This window comes from Anopheles nili, chromosome 2 (assembly GCF_943737925.1).
Source record: "Anopheles nili chromosome 2, idAnoNiliSN_F5_01, whole genome shotgun sequence".
Taxonomy (NCBI): Eukaryota; Metazoa; Arthropoda; class Insecta; order Diptera; family Culicidae; genus Anopheles; species Anopheles nili.
In genome coordinates, this window is record NC_071291.1 from 61,580,282 (window position 1) to 61,606,626 (window position 26,345).

The window sequence follows — 26,345 nt, forward strand, 5'->3', positions numbered from 1 at the left end:
TACCATGAGGTTAGTAAAATCATGCATTCTAAGAAAAATGTATATAAAAATAAAGTAGGCGCTCAGAGTCGAAATAATAAACAAAAATGCAACATTCCCATAAGGCGAGAAATTAAATGAATAATTATAATTGCAGATTCAGATGTACGTATCAATTGTAATTTTTTCCGAATAATTTTTATTATCCTGTATCCAAAGGTTTTTTTTTTTTTCAAACGGAAACAAAAGGAATTTTGCGCACAAAAATTTCAACGGGAATAACCAATTCCTGTGTGAAGCTTTTTTTTTCGTAGAATTTTAATCATGTTCACTTTCATAATTCAATTTGTTTTCATTTGTTTTATTTCAATTTTGCGCTACGGCAGACTGGATTTATCTTTTTGTTGGCCTCATTGTCATTTGTTGGTCTCAATTTGTGTATACAACTCATAAAAAAGAAAAACCAACTATTTTGTGTTTTACCTTATAATTAAAAAAGAGATTTCTAGTTTCATTGTTGAGATACGGTGAAGTAAAATAATTTGCTTGTAGATAACTTCTTACTGAAAGGAAATTTAAAGAACTTCAAATGTACGCTAATGATCTTATGCATTTTTGTATTGACCATTTGCATATTGATCCACGCAATATATTTGCAACAAGAATGTTCGTAAGAAATTTTAACTTGTTGCATACTGAAAAATATATATTCTCATTTAACATTTATGTAAAATATAAAAGGATTATAAACTCGCCAATAAACGATGTACACTCGCACTAGCATAAGGTCAGATTGTTTCCGAATTTTAACTATTTCCAGCAAGTTTATCCTTTAGTTAAAAATTTTTTAATATTTTACGTTGCAGATTGTGGATGGATTCAAATAAAAATTGTTTCCCATTTATTAAAAGCTTGCTAATAATGTTGTTGAGCAGGTTTGTGGGGATTTCATGTCAATAATATTCATATCTTCAAATTTATCATCAAATAATATTCAATATTGTATCATTCGTATACGAAATAAGAGCTAAACTGAATCGAAGAAATATTCTGGATACTTATAATTTTTAACATAAAGATTCGGAAATGCACGATAGCGATTTCCTCCCAGATTAATGATAGGATAATAACGCAAACAATTCGTCAATTTGCCCTGCTTCAAATAGATTTCGAATGGACGCAGAACGGGCAGTTTTGGAGATTGCACGAAATTTGGACCAAGAAACACCAACGAATCGGAAAGGATATGAGTTAGCTCCCTTTCTCGAGCTTGTTTTTATGGCGGGGGGGGCCCAAATCATGCCTTTTACTTACTGTTTGCCGACTGTGCCGAATGCAGCTGAAGCGATCCACCGCCGGCTGCCGCACTCGCGATATTATGCGGCAAAAATGCGGCCGCAACGGCAGCATGTGCGTTAAAGTACGCCATCCGTGAGGCCGCGGCCATCTGCATCTGATGCGGATCGGCACATCCGGCGGCAGCAGCAGCGGCCGCAAACGATGCCTGCCCGACGGCCGTAGGATATAGCGACGGTGTGACCGCCGACACAACGCCACCCGATCTCGTCGATTCTCCGCCACCACCACCCCCTCCACCAGTGCCACCTCCACCACCTCCATTACCGCCTCCACCACTGCTGCCCAGTCCGAGCAGTTCCTGGATCGCGAACGGAGACCTCTGTGGCATGGTTTGGTGGACTTGAGGCCGGTGTAGGGCCACGGCAGCGGCTGCAGCTGCGGCCGCCGCAGCGGCCGGTGCGGTCACGTGTATCGTTTCGTGCCGGGGCAACGGTTCCAGATTCATCCTTCGCTCACGGATCGGGCGGGGATGGACGCGACCGTACGCCCGTTAACCCCCACCAAATCGCACCCGTGAAGCTGGTGTCTAGGGTTTTCCCTTCGTCTAGGTCCCCGGAAAACCGTACTATTGCGTGCACTAAAGATAAAACACCAAAAAACCACCTATTCACAACCCTACACGCAACCCGGAAGGTCCTTCGTCTACTGGCACATGGTTTGTTTGACACACACACACACGCATACACCGTGTTTTGGGGGGATTTGTGCGTTGTTGTTGCCGTGTCGTCACGAGACCCAACACTACTCCCCTCTTTTAACACTGCTGCTGCTGGTGGTGCTGCCGTTCGCTAACGCGCGTCCAAAGGAAGATCCCGTGATTGTGACGTGGTGCATTGTATCGCCTCACGGCCACATCACGAACACGTGTACACCTGAACGAAAGTGAACGAGATTGGGCTCCGTCCAGCCAGAGGGGTCCGGGCGTACGAAACACACCACACCCGCGCGTTTTTGTTTTGTGTTGCGTGTTGCTGCTGCCGTTGACGTTGGCTCACGTTTTTCTTACGCGGTTCTCATCGTGCGTGCGTCACAGGTTGACGTGCCGGGAACGACTACCCATCGTGCACCGGTACGCGGCGTGGCGTTCAACACAACCACCCTCGTTTTAGGGCAACCACACACCACACCACACCACAACACAAGAAAAGGACACGCACGCGCAAAACAACTCGCTCGGGTTTTCTCCGCACGCAACAAAACGCTGTACGCGCGCGTGTGTACTCCCTCGCGACCGCGACGCGCGTTTTTTTTGTTGTTTTTTTGCAAAGTGTGTGTCTGCGACTGCGAGCGATGAGTGCGCACAATGAAATGAGGCCCCCGGTTGACGGGAGCCTAGCGTTTTGGTTGCGTTTTTGGTCTAGGATGCACGCGCGCTCTGGAAACACACACACATACACGTTTGCCAGCCAACGGCGATGATGGCAGCGACGTTACACGAGCGAAACAGCTGATCGGCGCATGCGAACGGTGTGTCTCGCTCACACCACCCATCGCATCGCATCCAAGCGTTCGGGTTTTCCGAGCGAGACAGCCGAACCGCGCGCCATCTCGCTCACACGCGCACTCTCGCCTACCCAGTTGCGGTGTAGTTATCACTTGGTTTGCTTTGTGCTGCTCGTTCGCAGGACGCGATTGCGTGAATGTTGGTGCGCCCGAATATACCGTCCATTATGCGCTGCACCGCCATTGAGCACGCACCGGAAAGGGGGCGTGTCCTGCTGGTGTTTGGCGCTTTTTGTTGCCACCCGGGTGGGGGCGTTGGCGTTGTAAATACGCCGCATCCTTCGAGGGGGGGGGGGGTGTGTGCGCGTGTGTGTGTGCTTCGATGGGGTGGTTTTTTGCTCACCTCGGTCAGCTTGTTATAGCCGGATTAGCAAAGTATGCCACCACGGGGGCAAGAGAGCAGAAGGGGGTGGCGCGGTGGATTGCGGTGGGGTCGCCCGGGTAGTATTTTAAACGATGGAGTCGTAAAATCTGTAATTTTATTACTGATTTAACAATGAGAACATGTTAATTAAAACAGTAATTAGTTTTTTATTGATTGGCTGAATCTTGACAGCGGCAGAGTCTACCGTGCCACTTGGCCGCCCACGCGAACCCACCACCGAGATGAGCCGTGGGTGGAACTGGGGGATGGAGATAGCGCGATAACGACCCACTGTGGGTGGGTGGGGATGGGTGATGGAGCAACCTGCCAGGAAACAGAAGGATGTGTTCCATCGAAAGGATAGGTTCGAGCTGGCGCGGAGGTAAAGTTTTCGACTTTGTTTAACGTCCGCTGACGGCCGATTCGCTGTTCCGCTTCCGTAACGGGCCGCCGGTGAAAGACGCCCAGCCAACGGTGAGATGTTTGACCGTTCCGGGGGCGCTGTCTCGTTAGACGCTGCTCGTCTAATGGAAAATCTGTCCGAGGTGATGTCTTCGCTTCTGCGAAGAAACGTTGCAAGCGCAAAGGAGCTGGCTTTTTCGATGGAAATCAACGAGGTAATGCGCCACGCGAATCGTATTTGCTGCGTGGATGACGTAAGAGTGTGTTTAAATTGTACATTTGGCAGTGCAATAAGACGGCGGAACAGTGATCTGATCTTGTCAGAATCTGCCTTTGCATTTTTCAACCAACTATGAGCACAGTGGCAGCAAAACTATATGCCTGGAACCATCAATATTAGCCTTGTGTTGTACTTTATACCTTTATCAATATATATCATTGTGCTATACTAACTATTAAATGCATATGCATTACATTTAAGATCGTAATATTGTTTTAATCTCTTTAATTTATGTCTTTAATAGTTATTAGGTTTTCATTTTTGCAATTGTTTTGAGAATTTAACCTGCTCGTTAGTTAGTTAGTTCGTATTAATTTCAAAGGAAATAATAGTTCATTTAATGCAATATACATAACATAAAATTCATTTTGGCTGGGTCACGTACGACACATTTCCATAAGTTTCTCTTCAGGCGACGTGTGATTTTTTGACAAGGATTTTTCTTCATTCTATTGATGATTTTTCAATGATTTTAAATAGTATAACAAAGAAGATACTGTGGTATTTTTGGCTGTTGAATCCCTTTGTAACATTGCATTTTTATAAGGGTAACGTCCAATTTCACAACGCATTTGCTATAAAGGGTTCGCAAAGTAGTCAAAGTAGTTCGCCAGCAGTCCAAAACTCATATCCCAAGGCATGTGCTTTCTTCTCCGCCAGCGTCCGGGGATTTTTTCCATCATCAAAGCCACAAAGAACTCGCTCGCCCAGCACACAGGGTGAAGAGTTAGTTCCCTTTTTCGAGTGGTGGTGCTTCCTCGTTCTTTTTTTCTTTCTTCTCTCGCTTTTTATTAATCTCAATTATGTCCCGCACATCTGCGGTCCGTTTCTCAATCAAACTCGAATGGCGGAAATTGTCATTGGACCAATGAAAACGTAAAAAAGGGCACCCCGCCGCGGGCAAATCTATTTCTCGATTCAATCCCAATGCCGGCATTCGACAGTTGCCGGTGCTGCGCAAGAACCCGGCTTCCCGTGGTAGCTGGCTTTTCCTTTCCAGTTTGCTTTTCCACATTCTGCCCTAAATCTGAAGGCCTGACAGTGGCGTCTTCTTCACAAAACGCGCTCCTCACATGCACACCCCGGGACACGATTGGTTCGGATTGAAAATTAAACACAAAAATGGGCTCACCACATTCTTACCCCCGGGACCCGCGGGCGCTCATTGTTACTTAGACCGACCACGATGATTAAACGGAAGGGATTAGCGAACCGAATCTTTCATCAAGTTCCCCCGTCCGTCATGCGGAGCACTTCTATCGATTTTTGGCCAACACAGCGCGGACCGGATTATGTCACAAGCAGCCAGTCGGCTCAAACCAAAAAAAAAACCGGAGTTCGTGAGTGATTGTGATTTAATTTGAACCGAAATCTTGTTTAAATTACTCACTCTCTAGAGATGGAGAAGCTTTCGTGTGTGTGTGTGGGTTTTTTTTTCAGGCTTACTCATACTTCTCCCCGGGTTCAAGAGCTTCTTTTCTCGCCTAATAAAACGCGCTTCGTGCAATTTCGTAATTAAGCCGCTGGAGAAGCTGTGCGCCCTCTTTGGGAGTGTGAAAAAGCGGTAACGTCTAGAACGCAGCCATACGTGAAACCAATCCACTGTTCCACGCGACATATCGCACTCATTTGGTGCCAAAGGACCCAATCCCCCAAGATCATACACCGAACGCAATCACACGACATCCCAATCACTTCGATCCATCGCCGAAATGGCGTCGCTATTGGCAATGTGTACGGTGGAAATTGCTACTCCAGCGTGGTCGGGTGCAAGTGCATTGCCATCGGTACCACGGGTTGCATCGGTTACATTCTCCATCACGAAATGTGCCTCAAATGTGCAGTTGCATCCTTCGGGATGGGACACACCGAGGTGTGCAAAGAGCGTAACTCCCGACAAGCCGATGGTGGTGCAGTCGGTTGGAAAGCGTTCCATCGAGCATGGATAACGGATCACGGTAACTTGGTTTCCTCATCAATGAACTCGACTGACGATCCTTGCGGCACCATCGGCTAACAACGGGCGTGTAGAGTGTGCAGGCGAAATCAAGTAGTGCACGAAAAATGTGACGGTCGGATACGCGCTCCCACCGGGAAAATGATGCTGGGGATCGATTTTTTTGTTGCTCTTGCTTTCACCTTTTTTTCCAATCAAAACTATATTTGCTGTAGAACATCGCCAAAGCACAACGCCGCGTCGCGTACGTATGCACAACATTGTGGGTTTATTGGGGTAGATTTTGAAAAATAGTGTTTTGGTTAGGGAGAAGAGGAACTATTCGGATGAAATCGAACAGAGTACGATGTTGAGTAAATAAAAATGTGAATAATATTTTTAGATTTATTTCTGATCGCTAATTTTCCAACATAATTCAGTGAGTTGTAGATAAAGGGCATCTGAATAGCAAACCTATTGAATATTCAGTCAATCACAGTATCCTTTGAGCTGGGATTTGTGAAAATATTAGAATCTAAGCAATCGGAATAAGAATATTCGTTTAATATAATTCTAAATTTATGAATGTGCATGTTTTTGAGCTATTTTTTCATGTGCAATTCTTTTTCTGTAATTCTTGATGCTGTAGAAGAAATTTGACTGTACGATTTCTAAGATAGAAGTGCCACTGCTTGTGGCAGAGTTTGATTTGTTTTTCCTTTATGTCATTTCCTCATAATTCTGTTTAGGTGAAGGGAATACAGCCTCCTACGATGTTGGAACACGACGCTTCTTTTTCGACTTTATTTTGTCTCTATATTCAACACTTCTTTTTGAGCCTGATATCACATGCAGGCCAATAAACGATACGAAAAGCGGTACTACAAAGGTGGTACGAGCACTCGTGAGCAAATTATCCTACATAGCAACGCACAAATCATGCAACATGATGTCCGTTTTGCGATAGAATCCTTCAAATTCGTCTTTTTTTTCTGAATAAACTGGTGAAACGAAAGCAAACAAATCAACCAATCACCCAATCTCGATGAAAAATGTCATGTTTATCTTAAACGCCGTTAAAACCAAAGTGGAAAGAATACCTTAACTATACCCAATGCCGCCGTTCAATCTGGTTAATTAGGAAGCATGCATATCGGGCTTGAATTACCCATTAGCATCATCTGCCAAGCCACGAGCAAGTAAAACTATCAGCACCGAAGGATTCCCGTACCACCGCTAGAACGGAGAAAGTTGTTGCAGGCGTGAAGTAATTCCTGTGCCAGCTAAAACGAACAAAACAAAAACACACACACAGACACACAAAAAGGAAACTGATCCCGCGCGTTCGTTCGCTTTCTTCGACGCAAGGGGTTTCCCATTGTGTCCTTTTCCTACTCCACTTTCCTGTATTGACAGCGTGAATTGGCTTCCAGCCACAATAGTGTGATCGGCGAATGTCAGCCCGAATAAAAACAACAACCAGAGCCAGAGTGCGTCAGAATGGTGGAGAGTTCCACGGTTCTGAGCATCGGTGGGACGGAAAAATCCTCTGGTGATGAGAAAATGAAAAATAATCACAACCCAAACTTGGCTCGGATGCTGCTGCTGTAAGGTTTGGGGATTTAGAAACTAAAAACACAAAAGCCCGGTAGCAAACGAACAGCTCGCCAGGAGCCGTCGTTCTGTATCGAATTTCATCTTCTTCGCGCATCCTTCGTCGCGCGCGTGGTAATATTTTCCGAAAAGTCTTGTTTACGTTGTTGGGGGTTTTGTTTTTGGCAAACCAAAAAGCCGCCCGTTAAACCTCACCGTCCATTCTTCCGTGAGACGTAATTTGATACGTAATCTTCGTACCGTTCCGTTCCCGGTTTGGACCAGCGTTCCGTTCTCTTGCTTTCGGGCTTGCAGCGTGACCGTTTCGTTTCCATACCAGCGCTTGATGTCCCCGAGATGGAGCAATTTTTTTCTGCACTTTTCTCACTTCAACTTAATTCCATAACTCGCACGCCTCCCGTACCGCACTCGGGACCGGCGCAAATTATGGCTTTCTTTATCAACCCGATACGCGGGTGTGCACAGGCGCACCAAAATCATAATTATGCCTTCAACCATTTTACTGCTGCAATGCTGCCACCTCCTCCCCCACCCACACACTCCCACACGCAACCACCCGCGGACTCGTCAAGTGCCATCTTAAATGCAATCGTAGGTGCTGGGCCGATTTGCGAATTATGTGCGGGATTTTTTTTTATTCTCCCATCCCCACACCGCTGGGCTTTCTTTTGCGTATTATTGCTCCATTCCCTCGCCTCATGCACGCCCCCGCTGCGTGCCACCGCAGATCGCGTCTCATTTATGGGCAGCTTCATAGCTTTTTGCTTCATCGCCTTGCAAATGACACCGAAATCCGTGGCGGTGCATTACACTGCACTGCAAAAGTTAATTATGTTGTTTGAATTTATTTTCTTCTTCTTCTTCTTCTTGTGCTCTCTCACTCGCCTTCCCTTTTTGTGACGCCGCGCGTTAATTACTCCACATCTAATGAATGGCACCCGCCTTTCCATTCCTGGACGGGTCTCCCAGCTGGAAAGCTTCGTGGAAATCTTTTCCGCGTTTGCGATTATTTTTTTTTTTTCGTTTGCGAAAAAGCGGTCGAGGAGTCGCTGGTTGCCATAGCAACGTAAACCATAGTTGGCTGGGAAGGGACGCTGGACGCGCGAAAACTTTCCTCCCTCGCGCGGAGGATGTGGATTGTGCCTTTGTGCGGGCGCGTGACGATGGTGCCACCCATTTTTTTATTTTTCTACTTTATCTTCGCGGGGCTGAGCCGCCCAACAACAATGCACCCGCCCGGCCGGTAATCGTGAGGGCGGCGAATCTCAAAGGGTGCCCATGGAAATCTGCATCACAATCGGTGAAGAGCCGAGCTCGGGCTCGGCCGGATCAAAGCAAACTACAAAAGGAAGACAAACGATGGACGGCCATATCTCGCGTGTGTCGTCAAAAGGCGCACACATTTCGCACAAGGTAGAAGCGATAATTTGTGTCCTCGAGTGGTGCTGCACGGTGGCATGTCGGCGTTCGCACACAGGATGCAAATGGATCGATCTCGAGGCGGTGATGGTTGTTGGGCTGTCAATCGAACGCAAATGCGGGCTGGTTTCTGATGCGGCGACATTGACATCGGCCACTTGGAAGGGTTGGCCACTTTCGTTTCAAGCACGCGGTCTTGGGAGGCGCGCGCGCGCGCGTTGTTCTTGCGGAGACGTGGAAAATCGTCTAATTAGTGGCTGAATGTATGAACCGTAATGATGGCGTCTCGCAGTTGTGTGATTAATGTATTTCCGGCTGTTTAATTATGATATGCAGCGTGATCAGGCGCAGATGATGCATTGGATTGCAAATTTCTCGATCCATTGCTCCTATAAAGAGTTTTATTGCGGAAGAAGCGATCTGTCCGTTGGTAACAGATTTATCGTCTGTTATTTATTGACACCAATGAATTGTAAAAATAAACCTTCATAATTTAATGCCGCGCTCATTTGCTCGGCGATATTACCCGTAGAATATTTGTGAGAAATGTAGCGTAACTGCGATGTCGTCTAATTTAAATTGAAATAGCCCAACGATATTTGAACGTCTAACAAAAAACCATCCAAAAAGAGATCTGAAGTATACAAAATTTACTTGTTTTTTAATCCGACAGGCAAAACTCCAGACATACTTGGTAGAATTTAGGACAGCTAGTAGCAAGTAGCAACGGTACGAGTCCTTGATTAATTTTAATCCTTATTTTTTCTGCGCTATCCCATAGTTTGTTGTGTTTCATCCATTGCCCACTAGGAAGTCCATGTTTGATTTGGTAGCGCCCTCTATTGATTAGTAGCGGAAAAGCAAAGCCAATGTTTTCCATTTTCCAAACTTCTTTTATCCTTACATGCATCTCATTATCCTTAAAAATTATACATGAAGTTGGTAACGGTCATTTAAAATAAATGTTAACCGTATACCAACAAATAATCGCAAACTAAAACAGCGCTCTTTCAGATATAATGTTTGAAAAAAATCATAGCCCAAAAAAGTTAAAAAAACAATCAAATTATTGTTTTATAATTTGTCCCAACATATGCTTACTTAAATCACGATATAAGCTAGTAAAATTCAATAGCAATTTTGAAAAGCGCACAATATAGTGCAGCAATCATTTATGTGATGAATATTTTTGATTTTATGCCCTTTCCCAAATAGTGCTTCTTCCTGCCATCGATGTAGAGTTGTGTCGTGATTTTAGCTGACCTGTGAGTGCTCTCCCATTGCATGTATTAGCGCAACCAATGAGCCTATTAACAACGCTTCACGTAAGTTACGCTCTCATCAGCGCCGGCTAGAGTTTCGTGCTAAAGTTGCTAAATTCGCCCGCTACCCCGTGCCCGTAAAGTGGCTTCATTCATGGTTAATGTCGACTTGACAAACACACCGGACAAGGGCGTGCTCACCGAGTTCCCCCGGCACACTCGGTAACTAACTACACTAACCACTCGGTCCAACCGGCCAAGGATTACCGCCTGCCCACCTACCCGATCACAAACAAAGCCCTCCGAAACAGGACACCCCAGGAAAAGGTTATGGGGCACTCTCTCAGGCCTCGAAAAATGGGAATATTAATTCAATTGCACGATTCGCCAATTGCACGTCGCACGGGGGCAGCAGCAAGGATCGGCCCGAAAATACCCGCCGGCCATTAATTCCGTCCCGCAGCGTGGCAACGTTAGTCGTGGTGATCCTTTACACATTCACTCACACCACCCACCCGAACGTGGGGGTGTACGTTTTATTTTGATGAGACTGTCACTGAAGTAGGCAACAGTAATCGTCCCATCGGACTTCCAGCGCCCAGGCAAGAAAAAAAAAACGCGAAGGGTTCCCGCGTTCTCGCGTCCTTGTCACGTGCTTGCCCTAATCACGGGAAGCGCTCGCAGCACGCATCGTTACATCAATTCCAAATTGCCCCCGGCGACATGCTGCTGATCGATTGAACAATTTATGAGTCATCACAATCATTATCGTCGCGTTGCTTTTATTATCATCTCGCGCCAACAGAAGTGGGACTGGCACCAGCGAAGGAAAAAGCAGAGAGGAAGCCCGATTTCCGCAATGACGGAAAATTACTATTTTTCCATTCTTGCGCACCCCGCCTCCCATCGAACGGGGGCGAACGAAACTCGGAATCACGTCACGAGTCACCAATGGCGCTGCAGGATTCATATTTTCCTTCGCTTCCTTATGTAATGCGCGCCGTCCAACCGGCAATGGTTCCCGCCGGTCACAATACATAACATTACGTGATTTTCTTGGGCGTTTATTTTTTTTTTTCATTGCTTCCCTTCTGGCGTTCCTTCTTCGCGCCGTCCCGGGCGGGTGTCCTTTTTGTCGTTTCGCCTCGGGGCGATCGGTTTCCCGCTAAGCCTGCTCGCTTTTGCGCTCGTGTGTCGGTGAGGGATTTATGCGAAAATCAAAATTACACGGCTGCAATTATTAATCGTGAGCTAGTCACTCTTGGTCTTTTTTTTATACATTACTTTTACACCATAGCGAATATGTTGCATAACAAATGCCATTGGTTTAATAAAATTGAAAATGATGTATTATGCGGAGATGAAGAAATAGTATACGAAATTAGATAAAAAACTTCTTATTAATCAACGGAAACATTATAAAAATACACGTTTTGTGTTTAAAAATAGGATAAGATAATGTATTATGAGGAGAACGACGAGAAATACTTAGAAACCATTACAAATCTTCCCAAAAAAGTGGGAAAATGACAACAAAACATCGTTGAGATGCTTTCAAACGTTAAAACGATACAAATCTAATTATATTTGACTACTACACAATTATTAATCGTTAATTATTTACAACAAGAGAACTATTGATAGGAGACATTAAATTCATTAAAATTCCATTAAAAGAATCTCGAACGTGAAACAACTTCCAGTTTGATTTGTAATTCTTGTTCTAGAATAAAATTTTGCGTTTGGCTTGGTTTTCCATTGTACGTTTATTATTTCAGTGCGTTTTAAATCTAAAATGAAAATATTAAATTAATATTTAAATCAACACGTTGAACTATCTCAGCTTTTGTGGTAAAATCTAATTTTCCACTAAGCCAACCGTGTAATGGCTAGCTAAGGTTTTCAAAGGCACTGTTTCCATTCAAATGTTTATTCCTGACCTTTTCTCTGTATGATGCCAGCTTCTGTATCCGTCCAGTCAACGTTGAGGATGAGTAATTATAAAATAAACTCGATTAAGAAGAACCGCCGTCTGTAATGGACAATTAGCTTGTACAGCACTTTCGCACTGGAACGCCCAAACCTGAATGTCCTTTCGTAATATCGTTCTAAATCTTCCAATTTCAGGCGTTTGCTCACTTAGAATTCTACAACCGGCTAGCGACTCTCGAGTTCAATCATACCCAGCCCCATCGTGTCGGAACTGGCTGTAAAGTGATACCTCGTTTCCTTTGAGCTCATCAATTCCAACCAGCCATAAAACGCATAACGAGCATAATCTGCAGCCCCGTGGCCCCTTTCTAATAGGATTACGGCTTAATCTTTTTTTCACCTACCCATCGAATTGGCGTCGCACAAACAAACACACATACAATCATTTTTATCGTGGGCCCACAAAAAAACAGCTCGTAGAACATCAAAAGTTTGGCCCTTTTCTCGAGCCGGGAACCCGTTCCGGATGGACAGCCGGTAGTGGTGACGCTGGAGACAATGCACCTTTGTCACCGGTTGCTTACCGTTCCCTCACCCACGCAGAAATTCCCCCCACCCGCATCAGGACGACACGTTCTCGAGGGTTTTTTTCTTTGGCTGCTTCTTTTTTTTCGGCTCGGTTTACCTCCCAATTTGGCGGAGGCTCACGGGAGCGCGCGCGCATTTACCAACTTTCTCGCTTCTCACTATGATCAAATTTCCTAATGACGAATCGTTCCCGGGGCTCTCGCTCGGTTTTCGGTGCTGCTGATTGGTATGTTTTCTTGTTTGAAAAGAAAAAAAAACAGAATTTCAAATGCAAAAAGAGAGAAGAAAAAAACCCTCCACCCGGCTCGGAACCTGTCACACCGGCGCTCGAGGAACGAGAGTTTGTCCTCATTTTCGTCCTGGAGTGTCATTTAGAAGTGCGAGAAAGAGAGCTCTCTCCTTTCACTTCATTCCCATTCAGCTCCCCGCTGGCCACAGCCGCAGCTTCAAGGATGGGAAATGGCTCAGAAAAATATAATGAATCCCGATCAGTTAGTAATCGAATAAAGTGCTTTCAACGGGGTCCTGGGCTTGGCGTACCTTCCGTGCCAGCGTGTGTGTGTGTGGGTTTCTGGGAAAACCGGAAAGCCAAGCTGAAGATTGTAATGAACACACAGGATCGTTAGCGATAAACAAGCATGCGACAAAATTGCCGGGTGGCAGGCAGCCTTGGCAGGCTTGGATGAAAACCTATATCCTCCAAGGATATCCTCCACCCACATCCCCAAACCCCTTTCCAAACCGGAACCAGGAAGGTACACACGAGACCGATCTCGGGGCCACAATAAATTCTGAAGCGCGAGCGAGCGCTCACATTACGGATTATTATATTCCAAACGTCACCACAGCAAGGACGAGCATGTTGGAAGGAGTCTCGTTTTTTTGTTGTTGCTGTATGTGCTTGTGCCATTACTCCTTTCCCGCGGTGGCCCCGAACGGGTAGGGGTGGCCGGGATATAAATGAGTAAATGAAGAGTGCTTCAACCGAGGGACGTCTGTTGTGACGAATGACGAATGTTGCTTTCAAATATTTTGACATTTGCCGAGCCGTCTCGGATTGTTTTCTCAGTTGCCCCCTTGCGCGTGTAATGAGGGTCCGTGGCATGATCGTCGAATGGCGAACGAAGGACGTGTCCCGTGGGTGTGTGTTGAATGGCACCAGACCGGAGGCATTGAAAACAAACGCTTCAACCGCGGGGAGGAAACCTTGAATGGCTAGCTCGTGCAGCCATTTTTAAGATGGGGCTCGGTTGTGCGAAACCGCGCACCGTTTGGGCGAAAACAAAAGGACCTCCGGTAAGGCGACAATTCCCGGCAGGGGTGAAATTAAGAAGCAGAAGTGCGAGTAAAATAAGTGAGGCAAAGAGTGAAGAACTGAAAAAAATACAGTAGAATGAAAAAGAAGCACACTGCGAAAGGGGTTTTCTGAGACCCCGCGAGCCATTCCGTGCCATTTTGTGTGCGGTGTAATTTTCTTGTGCCCGCGAGTGGTTTGTAAATGGCGGCCTCGGATGGGTTCACCGTTCGAGATCACGTGGTCATGGTGGTGGTGGCCAGACTCCGTTTCCGCTGTTCCGCATAATGACATCACTTCATGGGCCCATTTTTGTACCCATTCAAAAGGCACGGTTGAATGCGAATGTAATTATCGCATCGCGCCGGTAGTTTTGTGGGTGTAGTTTTTTGTTTGCAGTTCGGCATGGCCTCCCAGAAGCTGCATGGAGGTGAATGGAAACATTACTGGGGTCCTTTCTGCCTCACGATCGGTGCTCACATGATGGAGTTTCTTTTACGTGCCGTTGCTAGAATGATGTATGCTTCATTACGCGTAATAATATTTGGTGAAATTTGAAGCACAAACAGTTTCATGTACAAAGATTATATTATTATTTGTAACACAAAATCTCAAATGAATGTCGCTTGTGGACGAAAGAATAACACTACATGATCGTTCATGCTCGGCAAGATCGCCTAAAATGCAGCTAAATTGTCTGAAGTATCGTATAGGAGGGAAATGGTTTCCATTTTTACAAAATTTCATTGCCATTTGAACTCTTAAAACAATTTTTATAACTTTATTTGAGTTTGCTTTTGTCTATGGTAGATCTTTTGCTTTTATGTAGTTTTTTTTGAGGAAATGATGAACGATTGTTTGCATTCGTGTTTGGTTGTCAATTTGAAATTAATGCTGTCTTAACTTCCTGCTCATTTAATTTCATTAAAACAATATAGAAGACTTATGAAAGAGCTTATCCGGGCGGGTTTATAAACAAAAGAGAACATTATTATTTATATGATGTAAAAAACCTAATCTATATGAATCATTATAATAGATCCAATCCGTTAAATTTTTATAAAACATATATTAGCCATTTAAATGATGTGGTGCTAATTCACTATTGAGTTCTAGAAGAAGAGTTTCAAAATACTTTTACAAAAATCACTATTTTCAGTATATATGACATGATTTAAGGTTATGTTATCTTCCCCGGGGTTTGTTTACCTTTTTCCCGAGGTTGATTATTAGAAATGAAAACCTCACAACAATAATAAATCACTGTACAAAAAATGTCTTTCCTGTTGTATTAAGGTTAAGATATTATGTATCAACCGAGTCAGCCCGGGATAAGGCTCTCAGCGGCTGTAGGGAGGAAATGCCTTTCAGCTCACAAATAACTGTTCAAACCTAAATACGGCCTGGTCGTTATTAGACAAATAATAAATAGATATTAGGTAAACCAGAATAAATGTAAGCTTTCAAAATTTATAAGAACAAACATAATCTAAAATACAAATACGGCTACTACTAAGTGAACAAATTTAAACTTAAATTGTTAAAAATAATGCTTACATGCTATAAACCTTCATAATTACAAAATGTTCGCTAACAGCAATCATGATCAAACAAGTAGCAGCCATTACATGTGCACTAAAAGGATGCAAATTGAAACCCGAATGATTAATATCGAGAAAAAGGGGCGCCTGGGTAACGATTTAGGTTAATCACCAGCGCGCGATCTCTACACAAACATGGCATTCATTCCGTCGTACAATGGTGACATGTTATTATACAAATCATAACCTCTTGTCCGTATTCCCGATTGTCTCGCTGATGTTCCCGATAGTCGCCCTATTCCTCGTCTCCATTCCCTCAGAGTGCTCCCGAACCGTAGCAAACTACTGCCATCCTGGCATCGGCAAATTACATGCACCTAACAAAAAAGCCATCATCCCTCTCGTCAACCAACGGTCCCTTCTTGGCTCGCAGCCCGCTCAAAGAGTGATGGGTAATTTTTTTATTTACACCTCACTAACCTCCCCCCCCCCAACCCTAGTTCCTGGTTCCAAATGGTGCCAATAGGTGCCGCGCCACCCATCGAGCCCGCATCTGCCATCTGGGGTTGAAGCTAAACCGGGTAGTGCCACCAGAAGCACCAATAAACAAACCACTCTCGGGCGAAGGCCCTTTTCCCGGGGAAAAAAAGGGACCACGCACTCCGCGGGAGGATTGCAGCCATGCCACTGCTCCCGCCCGTTGTTTGCGTCAGTGGAGGGAGTTTTTGCGACAGCGCGCGCCCAGCGTGTCAATTTTGACAGCCCACTAAGGGGAAAATTGGGTGCGCGAACGGTGTGTTTAAACAAAAAAATACAGAAAACACAGAAAGCAACCGCGCCTCCCTATTTCAGGGTCCGGGAATGGCCGTTTTGTTCGAGACCAGGAACCGTTTTTGTCAAGAGCCATCAGATACGGGGCCCAACATCAGCCAGGGATCTCCAGCTGCACCTAGCTGCTGTTTCTGATTGGTGCTACACTTTCCGTTTGTTGGCGTTTGATATTATTTGTGTCTATTTTCCCCCCTACCGAATGGGAGCGAACGAGCAGCCGAACTATTTCATCGGCATTTTCATCATAATTACGTGTTTTTTTTGTCTTCTTTGGGATTGCAGCTTCGAAATTTCACACCCAAAAACCCAACGCAAGGGGCACAGACACACGGAGTGTGGTTTTTGGGTTCCACTTTTTGCTGTTATTTTTCCACTCTATTCCACCACGCCTCGAGTGTCCTTGCCGTGGAGTGGTTGCGCCGACCTGCAGGCGACCATTTTTTGACACCTTCGAGGTCGTGCGCGCGCGTTGTTTACGATTTTTGTGAGGGCCCGATGATATCTTATTTTCCTATTATCGACCGTGACGGGTGAAAGAAAACGGTGCGCTTGCCATCACCGCCAACTACGCCAAAGCAAAAGCGGCCTGCTACGATCCCACTTAGCTGTGCTTTTCGCTCGCCTGTCGTAAGAAAACCACGTCTAAAAGGACCTCTTCTTTCACCCTTGAATGGCGGATTCCCAACGTCGTCAGATGGTTGGGTTGTTGTGTTTTTTTCCTCCACTTCGTGTTTATTATGTTACTGTTTGGTCGCACACAAAACAGCAAAACTCCTTTTGTGACGGGTTTTCACACTCCGCTACCGTGGGATTCCGGAGGTCTGTCGCTGGGTTTGTGTCTCATCGGCAACAGCACAACTTTTCGCCTGCTTCGATCGATCTCGCGCAGGCAGGACCAGAGATGTCCAGGGTTCCCTTTGCATAAGCCATTGAATATGAAATTTCGAATTTGCTGAGAAAGAAGTAGCGGAGAGGAAAAAAAAAGAAGAAAGTGGATCGGAAAAATACGGAATACGCTTTCTATTTATCATTCAATTTTTTTCACCCACTCTCTCACTCTCTCTCTCTCTATCGCAATATTACTTTGCTTATTTCACTGAATCAGCATTCAAAGCAGTAAATTATCCTCTTTCACGTCCATCCAGCCACGCTGCATCGCTTCATCTCCGCATGGCATCGCCTTCTCGCCTTTTCCACCATCAGTGGTTGTAAATTGAAGAGAATTTTCCATTCCCATCACGTTTGTCCCGCGTCCTGCGAACAGAGTTTTCCATACTTCATTTGCCATCTTTTTTTTGTCGTGTTGTTGCTGCCATCGTGCCTCGTGCTAGTCCGTGAAGGGAAACGCAAAATTTTCCATAGATTTGCACATTAATAGCGGAAAAAGCGAGGGAACTTTTTCCGATCCTTCGCCCTCCCATCGGCGCCCGGGGATCGACCAGTGCAGGTTGACGAGAAAATACGCCTTTTTCCTATTCATGCTATTCATCACAAAACTGATTTGATCATCATCGCCGCCATCGTCGCCTTTCGGACGCAAATCTCGCCCCGGCGGGACCTTTTTTTTCGCCTCTCCACAATCTCTGGGCCCGGGAAAAACCGTATCGTTAGTTCGACATCTTCGTTAGTTCGTTATCGCCGGCATCGTTATCAGTTATGGTTTATCATTTGTCATTATCCGAACCTTCTTCCACGTACCGGCCCGGGGACGATCCCGAGACACGGTGCGGCGGAATTTCAATTGGAGTAGTTCAATTTTTCGATTCAAATATGGTTTTCGGGAAATTTTGTGTCGGATTTTTTTTGCTATCTCCCCATTTCTTTTAAGGCTCCCATTCTCCATTTTCACGGCGCTTAATCCACCGGTTCATGGTTGAGCGCAAGACCGGGGCCTTTCTTCGCATCAATTTTCGATTTTGCTGAATCGTTATGCACAAAAGCAATCAGCATTCATCAGCATTTAATATGAGTTACATCTTAGGGAAAAATAAACCATTATCGCCACGGTAATGATTTGGGGTCAGATTTAGGAATGGACAAAACCCACCGTGGATATTCTTATTGGGATGGTTTAACGTTGACAGAATAGAAAAAAGTTACGATTTGAAAAGAAAATTCATAATGAAACATAGAAGAAAGCTTTTAAACCATAATAAGGCGAAAATTGGTTGATTTCGTAGCAAAACAAGATATTTATTGCTATCTGATTGGGAATGGTAATATAACGGATGTTTTTTTGATAATATATGGTTAGAAAGTTTAAGCACAAAATTACAATTTGATTCCGAAAAGTAGAGAAAACATTCAAAAGACATTGTATTCTGTAGAAATATACTTTTATTAGATATCAACCCTGTTCTTACATTAAAATGATACCTATCTAATTGCAACTAATTAAAACACAAAAAACCTCACGAGATATCTCTACAAAGGCTTTACGCTGAAAATAAAGGCTGTCGGCCATGTTTTGCAATTTTTTTCGTAAACAATCTCGAGGCTTTTGAAAAACATTTCTCAAATGCTGCCAAGACTGCTAAAAATAATGAATCGAAAGAAGAGTTAAATGAAAAAGAGTTAAAAGAAGAGTTGAAATTAAATTAAATTAACAGCACATATAAGAAAAGATTCAGTTAATGTTTATTCACCACTGCAGCTGCAGAAAATATATTAGGATAATACAACGATTTCGATAAATAAAAACAAATTATTAGCCTAAAATGGAATGAGTCAGTTAAAATATTGCCAGTTCTGGAAAGCGGATAATGAATAACTTTTGGAAATCAGTTGATAAACTTTTTTCTCTTTTTTCTTTGAAAATATTTGATGACAAAGTTCGTGAATTAGATAATTTTCCAATATCATCATTCATCGAATGTATACTTTCCGATCGCGAGCTTGATTTTTCCGTCGCACAATAATTAAAATCATTCAGCATCTCATAACCAACCATGCCAAACATACACAAAAAAATTTCCTCTACGACGTATTAAAAGAAAAGGACTGAAAAAAAGAACACAAAATCAAAAGCGTTCCATCATCTCTGCCCTCAGCTGGTAAGGCTTTTATTTTTAATGATCCCCAATGACATGTCGCTTCGCACAAAGCGCTTCCCATTCGCGCAAATTGCGATTGCTATTCAGCATGATCCATCCCGATCCATCCCCAGCGGCGAAGGACACGCCATCGGTTCGCACTTCGACGCGCTCATTATTTGTGGGAGAATTTTTCAATCGTAAAATATTGATAGGCACACACACACACACGCGCGATCCTTGTGGGGCCATGGCCCATCCCACCCTGCGCAGCGCATGCAACGTAATCATTAAAACCATTAAACAGCCATATCAGTAGTTCATGCGCGGCGTACATCCTGCACTCTCGCCGTGGCCGTTCTTCTTTGTTCCGTTGTGCATAATACCGACGTCAGCAGCGCCACGATTCGGTGTCTACACTCGCCGTAATCATGTGCATAGCATTACAACATACTCCAACCCACGCTGCGCAGATGCAGATCCTTTTTTTTTTGTCTTTTACTACCTAGCTCCCGCGGGGTTTCCGTTTCCGGTTGCCAGCTTCCGCGGCTGATGAGAATCATAATTATACTCTTGTGCCGTTGCATGCGAGTAGGGGTACGTGTACACGCGAAGTGAAAAGGCCCCGAAACTGGCATTATACTTTCCTGTGTGTCTTGTTCTTGTGAACCCTCTTTTCCCCCAGGGAGAAAGGATATCGTGGGCATGGATCCCATTTGTGGTGGGGATTTTTTTTTCTCTCGTTTGACATAAATTGTATTTGCAAATCCTCCACCGATAACAAGATGCACCAATACTGAGAGAGAGAGAGAGCGCGGGAGGTGGCGAAAGGATACAAGACGCAAGAGGTCCTTTTTTTTGCATGCCGCAGTTCCCTGCGCTTATCAATCCGTGCAGCCCGGAAATGATTTCATTGCGCACATGCAGAAAAATGTGAAATGGGAGAGGCAGCGCTCCATTAAACGGATATGAGTGGATCATAATCATTCCCCCCCTTTGCTCTTACCCATTTCCCTCCCCACTCCAACCTGGTGGCATATCCTTACGCGAGCGAAAGGAAATGGATAATGACACCCCGATGCGGAGATGGAGATCGCCTCCAACCGACCAGTCCCAGTCTGCAGCCTGCCGTCGGTACACCGTCATTGTGCGCTCGTTAGCTCGTCCCACCGGGCAATAGTGGGTGGGCAGGATGGGGTGGGTGGGGAGTGGGAGGGCAAAGACTCGTTGGCTGGCTCTTTGTCCCGGCGGTTGGAGGCGTCGTTTTCCCCATTCCCGACGGTTATGTGCTGCGAGCGCGATATTTATCAGGGCGCGTACATACGGCGACCAATCGAGAAAAATGAGTGGCGTGAGCGGAAACGAAGGATGAGGAAAAGGACGAAAAAGAAGTAGAAAAGGCAGTACCGCGCAAGGAGCACAAAAAAAAAGCGTCTCCGCGGAACCGACGGGACGGCGATGGAATATCCTTTTTGGCGTATGCAGCGCGCTGCGGTCGAAGGGACGAATAGAGCCGACGACGCGCGTTTCCGAAGCCGAAGGATGTGGGAGCTTTCGCCGCGACGAGGACGACGGTGATCATAAATCAGCATTAAAACCGTCGTATGTAGCCCGCCCCCCAAAAAACCGCACGGGGCCAGCGACGAATCATAACTCGACTGGATGAGGCGCACAAAAAGAAAAGGAAAGGAAAGCCACAACCGCACATATAGGAGACCTTCGACTTACGATCGGGCTGTGAACGGACCAGAAAGGGATGTGGGGGAGGGTGGATGGTTTGGATGGAAAATTGGATCACCGGATGTCGAGTTAGAGTCCGGTAGCGAAATCGGAAGGACAAACAAACGCGTGTGCTGGAAAAGCTATCCAAAACCGCCCGATGTTTCCGAAGGCGAATTGGCGAACATGGGAAGGATTCTCATCAAAAGTCAACCCACACGGCGTTGTGGGTGGGGGGAGGATACACACATGTATGCCCGTGTGTGTATGTGTGTGTTTGAGTCCCCGGGAAGCCATTGCTAAGAAGAGGACGGAGGATTCAAGACCGGAACCGCACGGGAAAGGCCATCGTGCCATCATTTTTGCTCGACCGTGGTGCCATTGGCTGATTTTTTACGCCCCTCGGCACACCCTTGGAGGGTTGTTTTTTTTTTATTCTTTTGCCGTTCAGCGACCAGGACGGGGGTTTCCATTTCCTACCATCACCAGCTCTCCTCTGCGTCGCCTGCGGTCCTTTTGTTCGGCAGCCCCTCGCGCGCATTGCTTTTAATGGCATTTTTAATAATCATTAGAATCACCGCGGTACGAAATACGCCGGGGCGCGAAATCGCAATCAGGCAGTAGGCTGTGAAGAATGGAAACACACACACACACACCGTTGCGTAGGGAACCGTGAAAAGCATCGAGATGTGTGTATGTGTATGTGATGCGTAGCGATACGAGTGAGGGAAAAATGGAATCATAATTTTCCCCCTAAACCCCGCGAATATTGGGCGGTGTGCATTAATGCCCCCTGTTCCTTGGCATTTGCCGTGATGGCCGGAAAAATAACCCCACCTTATTAATTATGGCGTTCGTGTACTAGGAGCGGCAGTGTATTTATTTTTGCTTCTGTACGCCATAATGATTTTTTTTGATATGTTTTGTTTTAGCCAAACCTTCATCAATGAGAAATTAATGTACTCATTCGAAGATATCTGGTAGATACGTTCAATAATGAGAGCCTTTGTTTTAAAACAACAAAGTATATGACAATCATCAGAAAGTGAATTATGCTCAATCTTTCATTTATGTTCAACTTCACTTATTTATATTTTTGTAACGCTCAAATAGGCTGCATAATTCTACATTGAATTATTAAAAATTTACATCAAGTTTTTCAAACATTCGATAAATTCTGCTAATTGTTCAATTTTGTTGTCGTTGTACTTGATTACAAATAATGCTTTTTTATAGTTTCTGCATAAAAATGCTAGTAAAACTTGTTGAAGGTAAATAAAAAGAGTCCTTTAATATTTAAGCTACGTACAGATTAAAACTACATACTATTCAGTTTTATTTGATAGCGTTCTTCACGAAATAAATAGCGTTCTTCACGAAATTTGATAGCGTTCTTCACGAAATAAAACTTCACGAAATTTGTTACCTTGATAAACAATATCTACCATGAGTTTTCCTTAACATATAAATTTAAATAGTTTTTCAAAAATATTGCTTTATCTTCCTAAGGCGTCATTTAAAGGCAACGATACATTCTTTATCATGGCTCGTGTCAGTAAGTGATTTGTGCTGCTACAAAGTCATTCAAAAGTGCCCGAAAAGCGTATATTTTCCGGACCAAAAATCTCTCAAGTGTCCAAAATCCCATGATTTATCAAACCACCAGAAACCCAGCATAACGCAACCCGAGGTTCGCCCCGAGGGACAGTTTTTCTGCCCATTTTCCTTTAAATCTCACGCCATCCCGACGGTGACACAGAGGAGTTCTCGGTTGCGTGCGCTAATGAGCACTCGCAGCATCATCGGCACCGTTTGCCGTTATGAAATGATGCGTAAAAAAAGACCAGCCCCAAGCGTAACATCGTTCATCAAATCACGGATCACGGCACCCGGAGGCGGATGCCAAAGATCGTTCGCGTTCTTGGAGCGGCAGGGGCCAACAATCGGGCCAGGATTCGAACCGAACCGCCGGGCCTTGGCGGATCAAATTAGTTCGTCATTGATGTGCAAATTGCAGCTGACTTTGTTCAGGGCGGGGAGTTTCCTAACTTTTTGTTGTCGTTTCTCGGTTGAACCATTTTTTTTGTCGAACCACGGACGAGCACATTCTAGGTCTAAGGTTGGAGTGTCGAACAAAATCGGTCAAAAAAATCGACGCCTCAACGAACCCTATCGAAAGCGCGCCTGCGACGGTTTTGGCGTGTACCAGCGCAAGGATGCTTTCCGGCGTGCTCTTCGAGGCGTAAGGACGAAATTTGAATACTCTCCTTTTTTCACTACCCCCCTCCCCCCTTTCGAAGCCCACGGGACACCCGAGGAAGGTGATTGAAAGGTGGCTATTCATTAAAAGTTCGATTCACTCGCTAACGAAAGCATGGCACCGTCGTGGGAGAATGGCAGAAGCATTAGCATATTTACCGATCTCAAACTCAACATCAAAGTGTTGAGATTCGTTATTATTGATATTGTCGTGCGCCCTTCGCGTTATAGTAGCCCCGAAATGGGTACATTACGTTCACACAAAAGCAAGTTCCGCTCTTGTGCGGGCATTGCTGTCTGGCGTCTAATTTGCGAGGCATATTAGGTAGCTGGTTCGAGTGACGGCATGTGTGAAATCCCATTTAGTACGAATATTAAACGTTATTAATAATAAGCATAAGTATAAGCTTTAAGTTTATGAATAATTAAAGTTTGAAAAGTTATAATTAACAGCTATAACTCATAAAGGTGTTGAAATATGGAAAACTGTGCGAAGAATGTTTTTTTCATGAATGTTTTTTGCCTTTTTTTACAAAGATATATTCTCCACCTCTTGAATGAAATATTGTAATTTTTACAGCATTTTGGCCTTTTTTATTTACATAAACAACGGAAATTAAATCCATATGAAACCCGTTTATTTAGCTATTCAGGTTTGGTTATTCTGTGCCTTTTGTTATTATACTTCTTTTGGACTTTTTTTAAACAACATTTTACGAATTTTCTGACTTACAAAAACAACGTAAAAAATCCTACTAAAACTGGTTATTAAGGTATTCTGTTATTATTATTCTGTTTCGTATTCTCGTCAGTTCTTAGTCATCAGCTTATATTACTCTGCTTCGTTTTGTTTAGTGTAAATTGGTTTAGCATGCTTTTGTTTTTTTTCTTTTTTTCCACTATAATATAATTTAAATATTATAAAACACTTGAAACAAAATGCTCATATTTTATTTAACAGTGTCGCAAAATTTAAACAAAACCATCATTAACATTTAATGATCTTGCCTTGGCAATCTTGATTTATTCATAACCCTGGATTTTATTCACCAATCGTGCTGATTTATCGAATATCGCAAAATTAATTTATTCGATGGCTGTCTCGATTGATGTTTGAAAAAATTAAACCTTACATATTTATTCCATGAATAATATCGAACACACCTATCGAGATAGATGATAGAGACATTATTCTTAACAACCATCGCATGAAAGCTATAGAAAAAAATCACCTGCACTTGCCATCAAAGGATAAAACAGCGTTCGCATCGTTTGTGAGAATAATTAAAATTTTCTATTAGAATGCTTTGCACTGAAGTGCAATCATCGTTATCAGTTTTATGTGTGACCGATCAGCACAAATTATTATACGCGTGTGTGGGCGGCGTTGCAGCTTTGAGAATCTCATTTTTTTTCACCGTCGGGTGTTCAAGATTCCAAGGATATGGTACTTCGTTCCGCTGCGCAAACCAAATACACGATGAAAAAGGCTTTACAAGCAAAAAGCACTGGCATTAAGCGTTAAATACGTTCCAGCATCACTAGAGAAAATGCTAACCTCGCGAGAGTTAAATAAAAGATGGATGCCAGCCACCGATCCGTCGTTGGCCTCCTTTGATCGTGGCGAACGGAAGCGTAATGGAAAATATGCAACATCAAAGCAGCACGGCAGCAATTGCATAAAGAAGCTTGTTGTATAATGAATTCCTAGGTGTTTAGTTTTCCTATTTCGTTTTGCGAATGCCTTTGATCTTGTCTGCATCAACCAGAAGTGTTTGTTTAAACACATTTCGGGCGTGATAGCAACGTCTGACGTTAACAGAAGCATTCACAGCTAACGAACATAAACTTACGATGTTTATTATATCTACGCCTTTTTTTTGTTTTTTTGCCCGTAATGTTATCAACGTTGTTTGCAAATAATCGAGTGAAAAAGTAATCAATTCTGTGCGTTCTTAATTACCTACGAAGAATTAATTTAATGAGAAATTGAAGAAGCTTTTTTTAAACTTCATGTTGAGTATTGTGGATCACGTATGAAGGATTAGCATAAATATGATGCAAAAATGGAAATAAAATAAAATATAACATCCGCAATAACATTTTAAAATCAAAAGGTTAAGCTAAAACTTAGCACTATTCATTTAAATTTACTTCAAGGTAGAAAACATATTATGATAGAAAATAAGATTTTATATCCTTGCGACAAACACACATTTTGCTTATTTATTTCACGATTTGTTTAGTGGACACAATTTCATATATACGAATGATTGTATGATGCTATATATATAAGTATATATATACATATATACGAATGATTGTGTAATGATTATAAACGAAAAAAATCAAAGCTCTAATCTTCAATCTGACATACATTTTTCTTCGTAAAACTAATTGCTACCATTTCCTTTTGCAACAGCAAACGATTTTCAATGATTTTGGCTTTCCTTCAATTTAAAGTACGATCAAAGTTTCAACGACAATGGGGGGAGTAATGAAAAATGATAGCACAATGAAAATAGATCCATGGCGATAACAGGACGATTTATTAAAACGTGATTCACGGCAATCGTTTCGTTAGATCCCAGCTCAGGTTTCTTCCTTTCCGGATTGTAATTATTTGTCATTAATTACAGCACATTGTTGATTATTTTACAATCAATTAACTTTCATTGGATCAATCTGTGAGAAGTGTTAATTTGTTGTCTAAAACAGACATGTTGTACTTGTTTATTGGTTCACAAACATTTAAATTTATTACGCCAAAAATACAACGGGCTTAAAGTTTAATTTTGTTATCAATTTTTACGAATAAAATGGTTGGCCCATTGATTACTTTGAACTTAGTAATAGTAAAGTAATAAAATTCACAAAATATTCTCCTCATGGAAGCTAGAAACCAATGCATTAGTTTTCTTTTTTAGTGTATCGTTCTTTATAAAATGATAATAATATGGTAGTAATTTACCGCATTGTTTTCGGTTATTCTTTTTATTTTAATTTCACGTTGCGTGGTGTGAAAAATCAT

At 43.6% G+C, this 26,345-nt stretch overlaps 1 protein-coding gene across 1 annotated transcript in view; it reads right to left on the minus strand.

Annotated features, from left to right (window-relative positions):
* LOC128731449 (paired box protein Pax-6-like) overlaps window positions 1–1,783 on the minus strand; it is a 43,589-nt gene extending 41,806 nt beyond the window's left edge. The window contains exons 1-2 of the mRNA XM_053824572.1: window positions 1,603–1,783; window positions 1,294–1,551 (exon numbers count right to left, since the gene is read on the minus strand). Of these exons, the coding sequence (XP_053680547.1) occupies window positions 1,294–1,551; window positions 1,603–1,783 (439 nt within the window). The remainder of the gene's footprint in view (window positions 1–1,293; window positions 1,552–1,602) is intronic.
* Window positions 1,784–26,345: the final 24,562 nt, after the last annotated feature.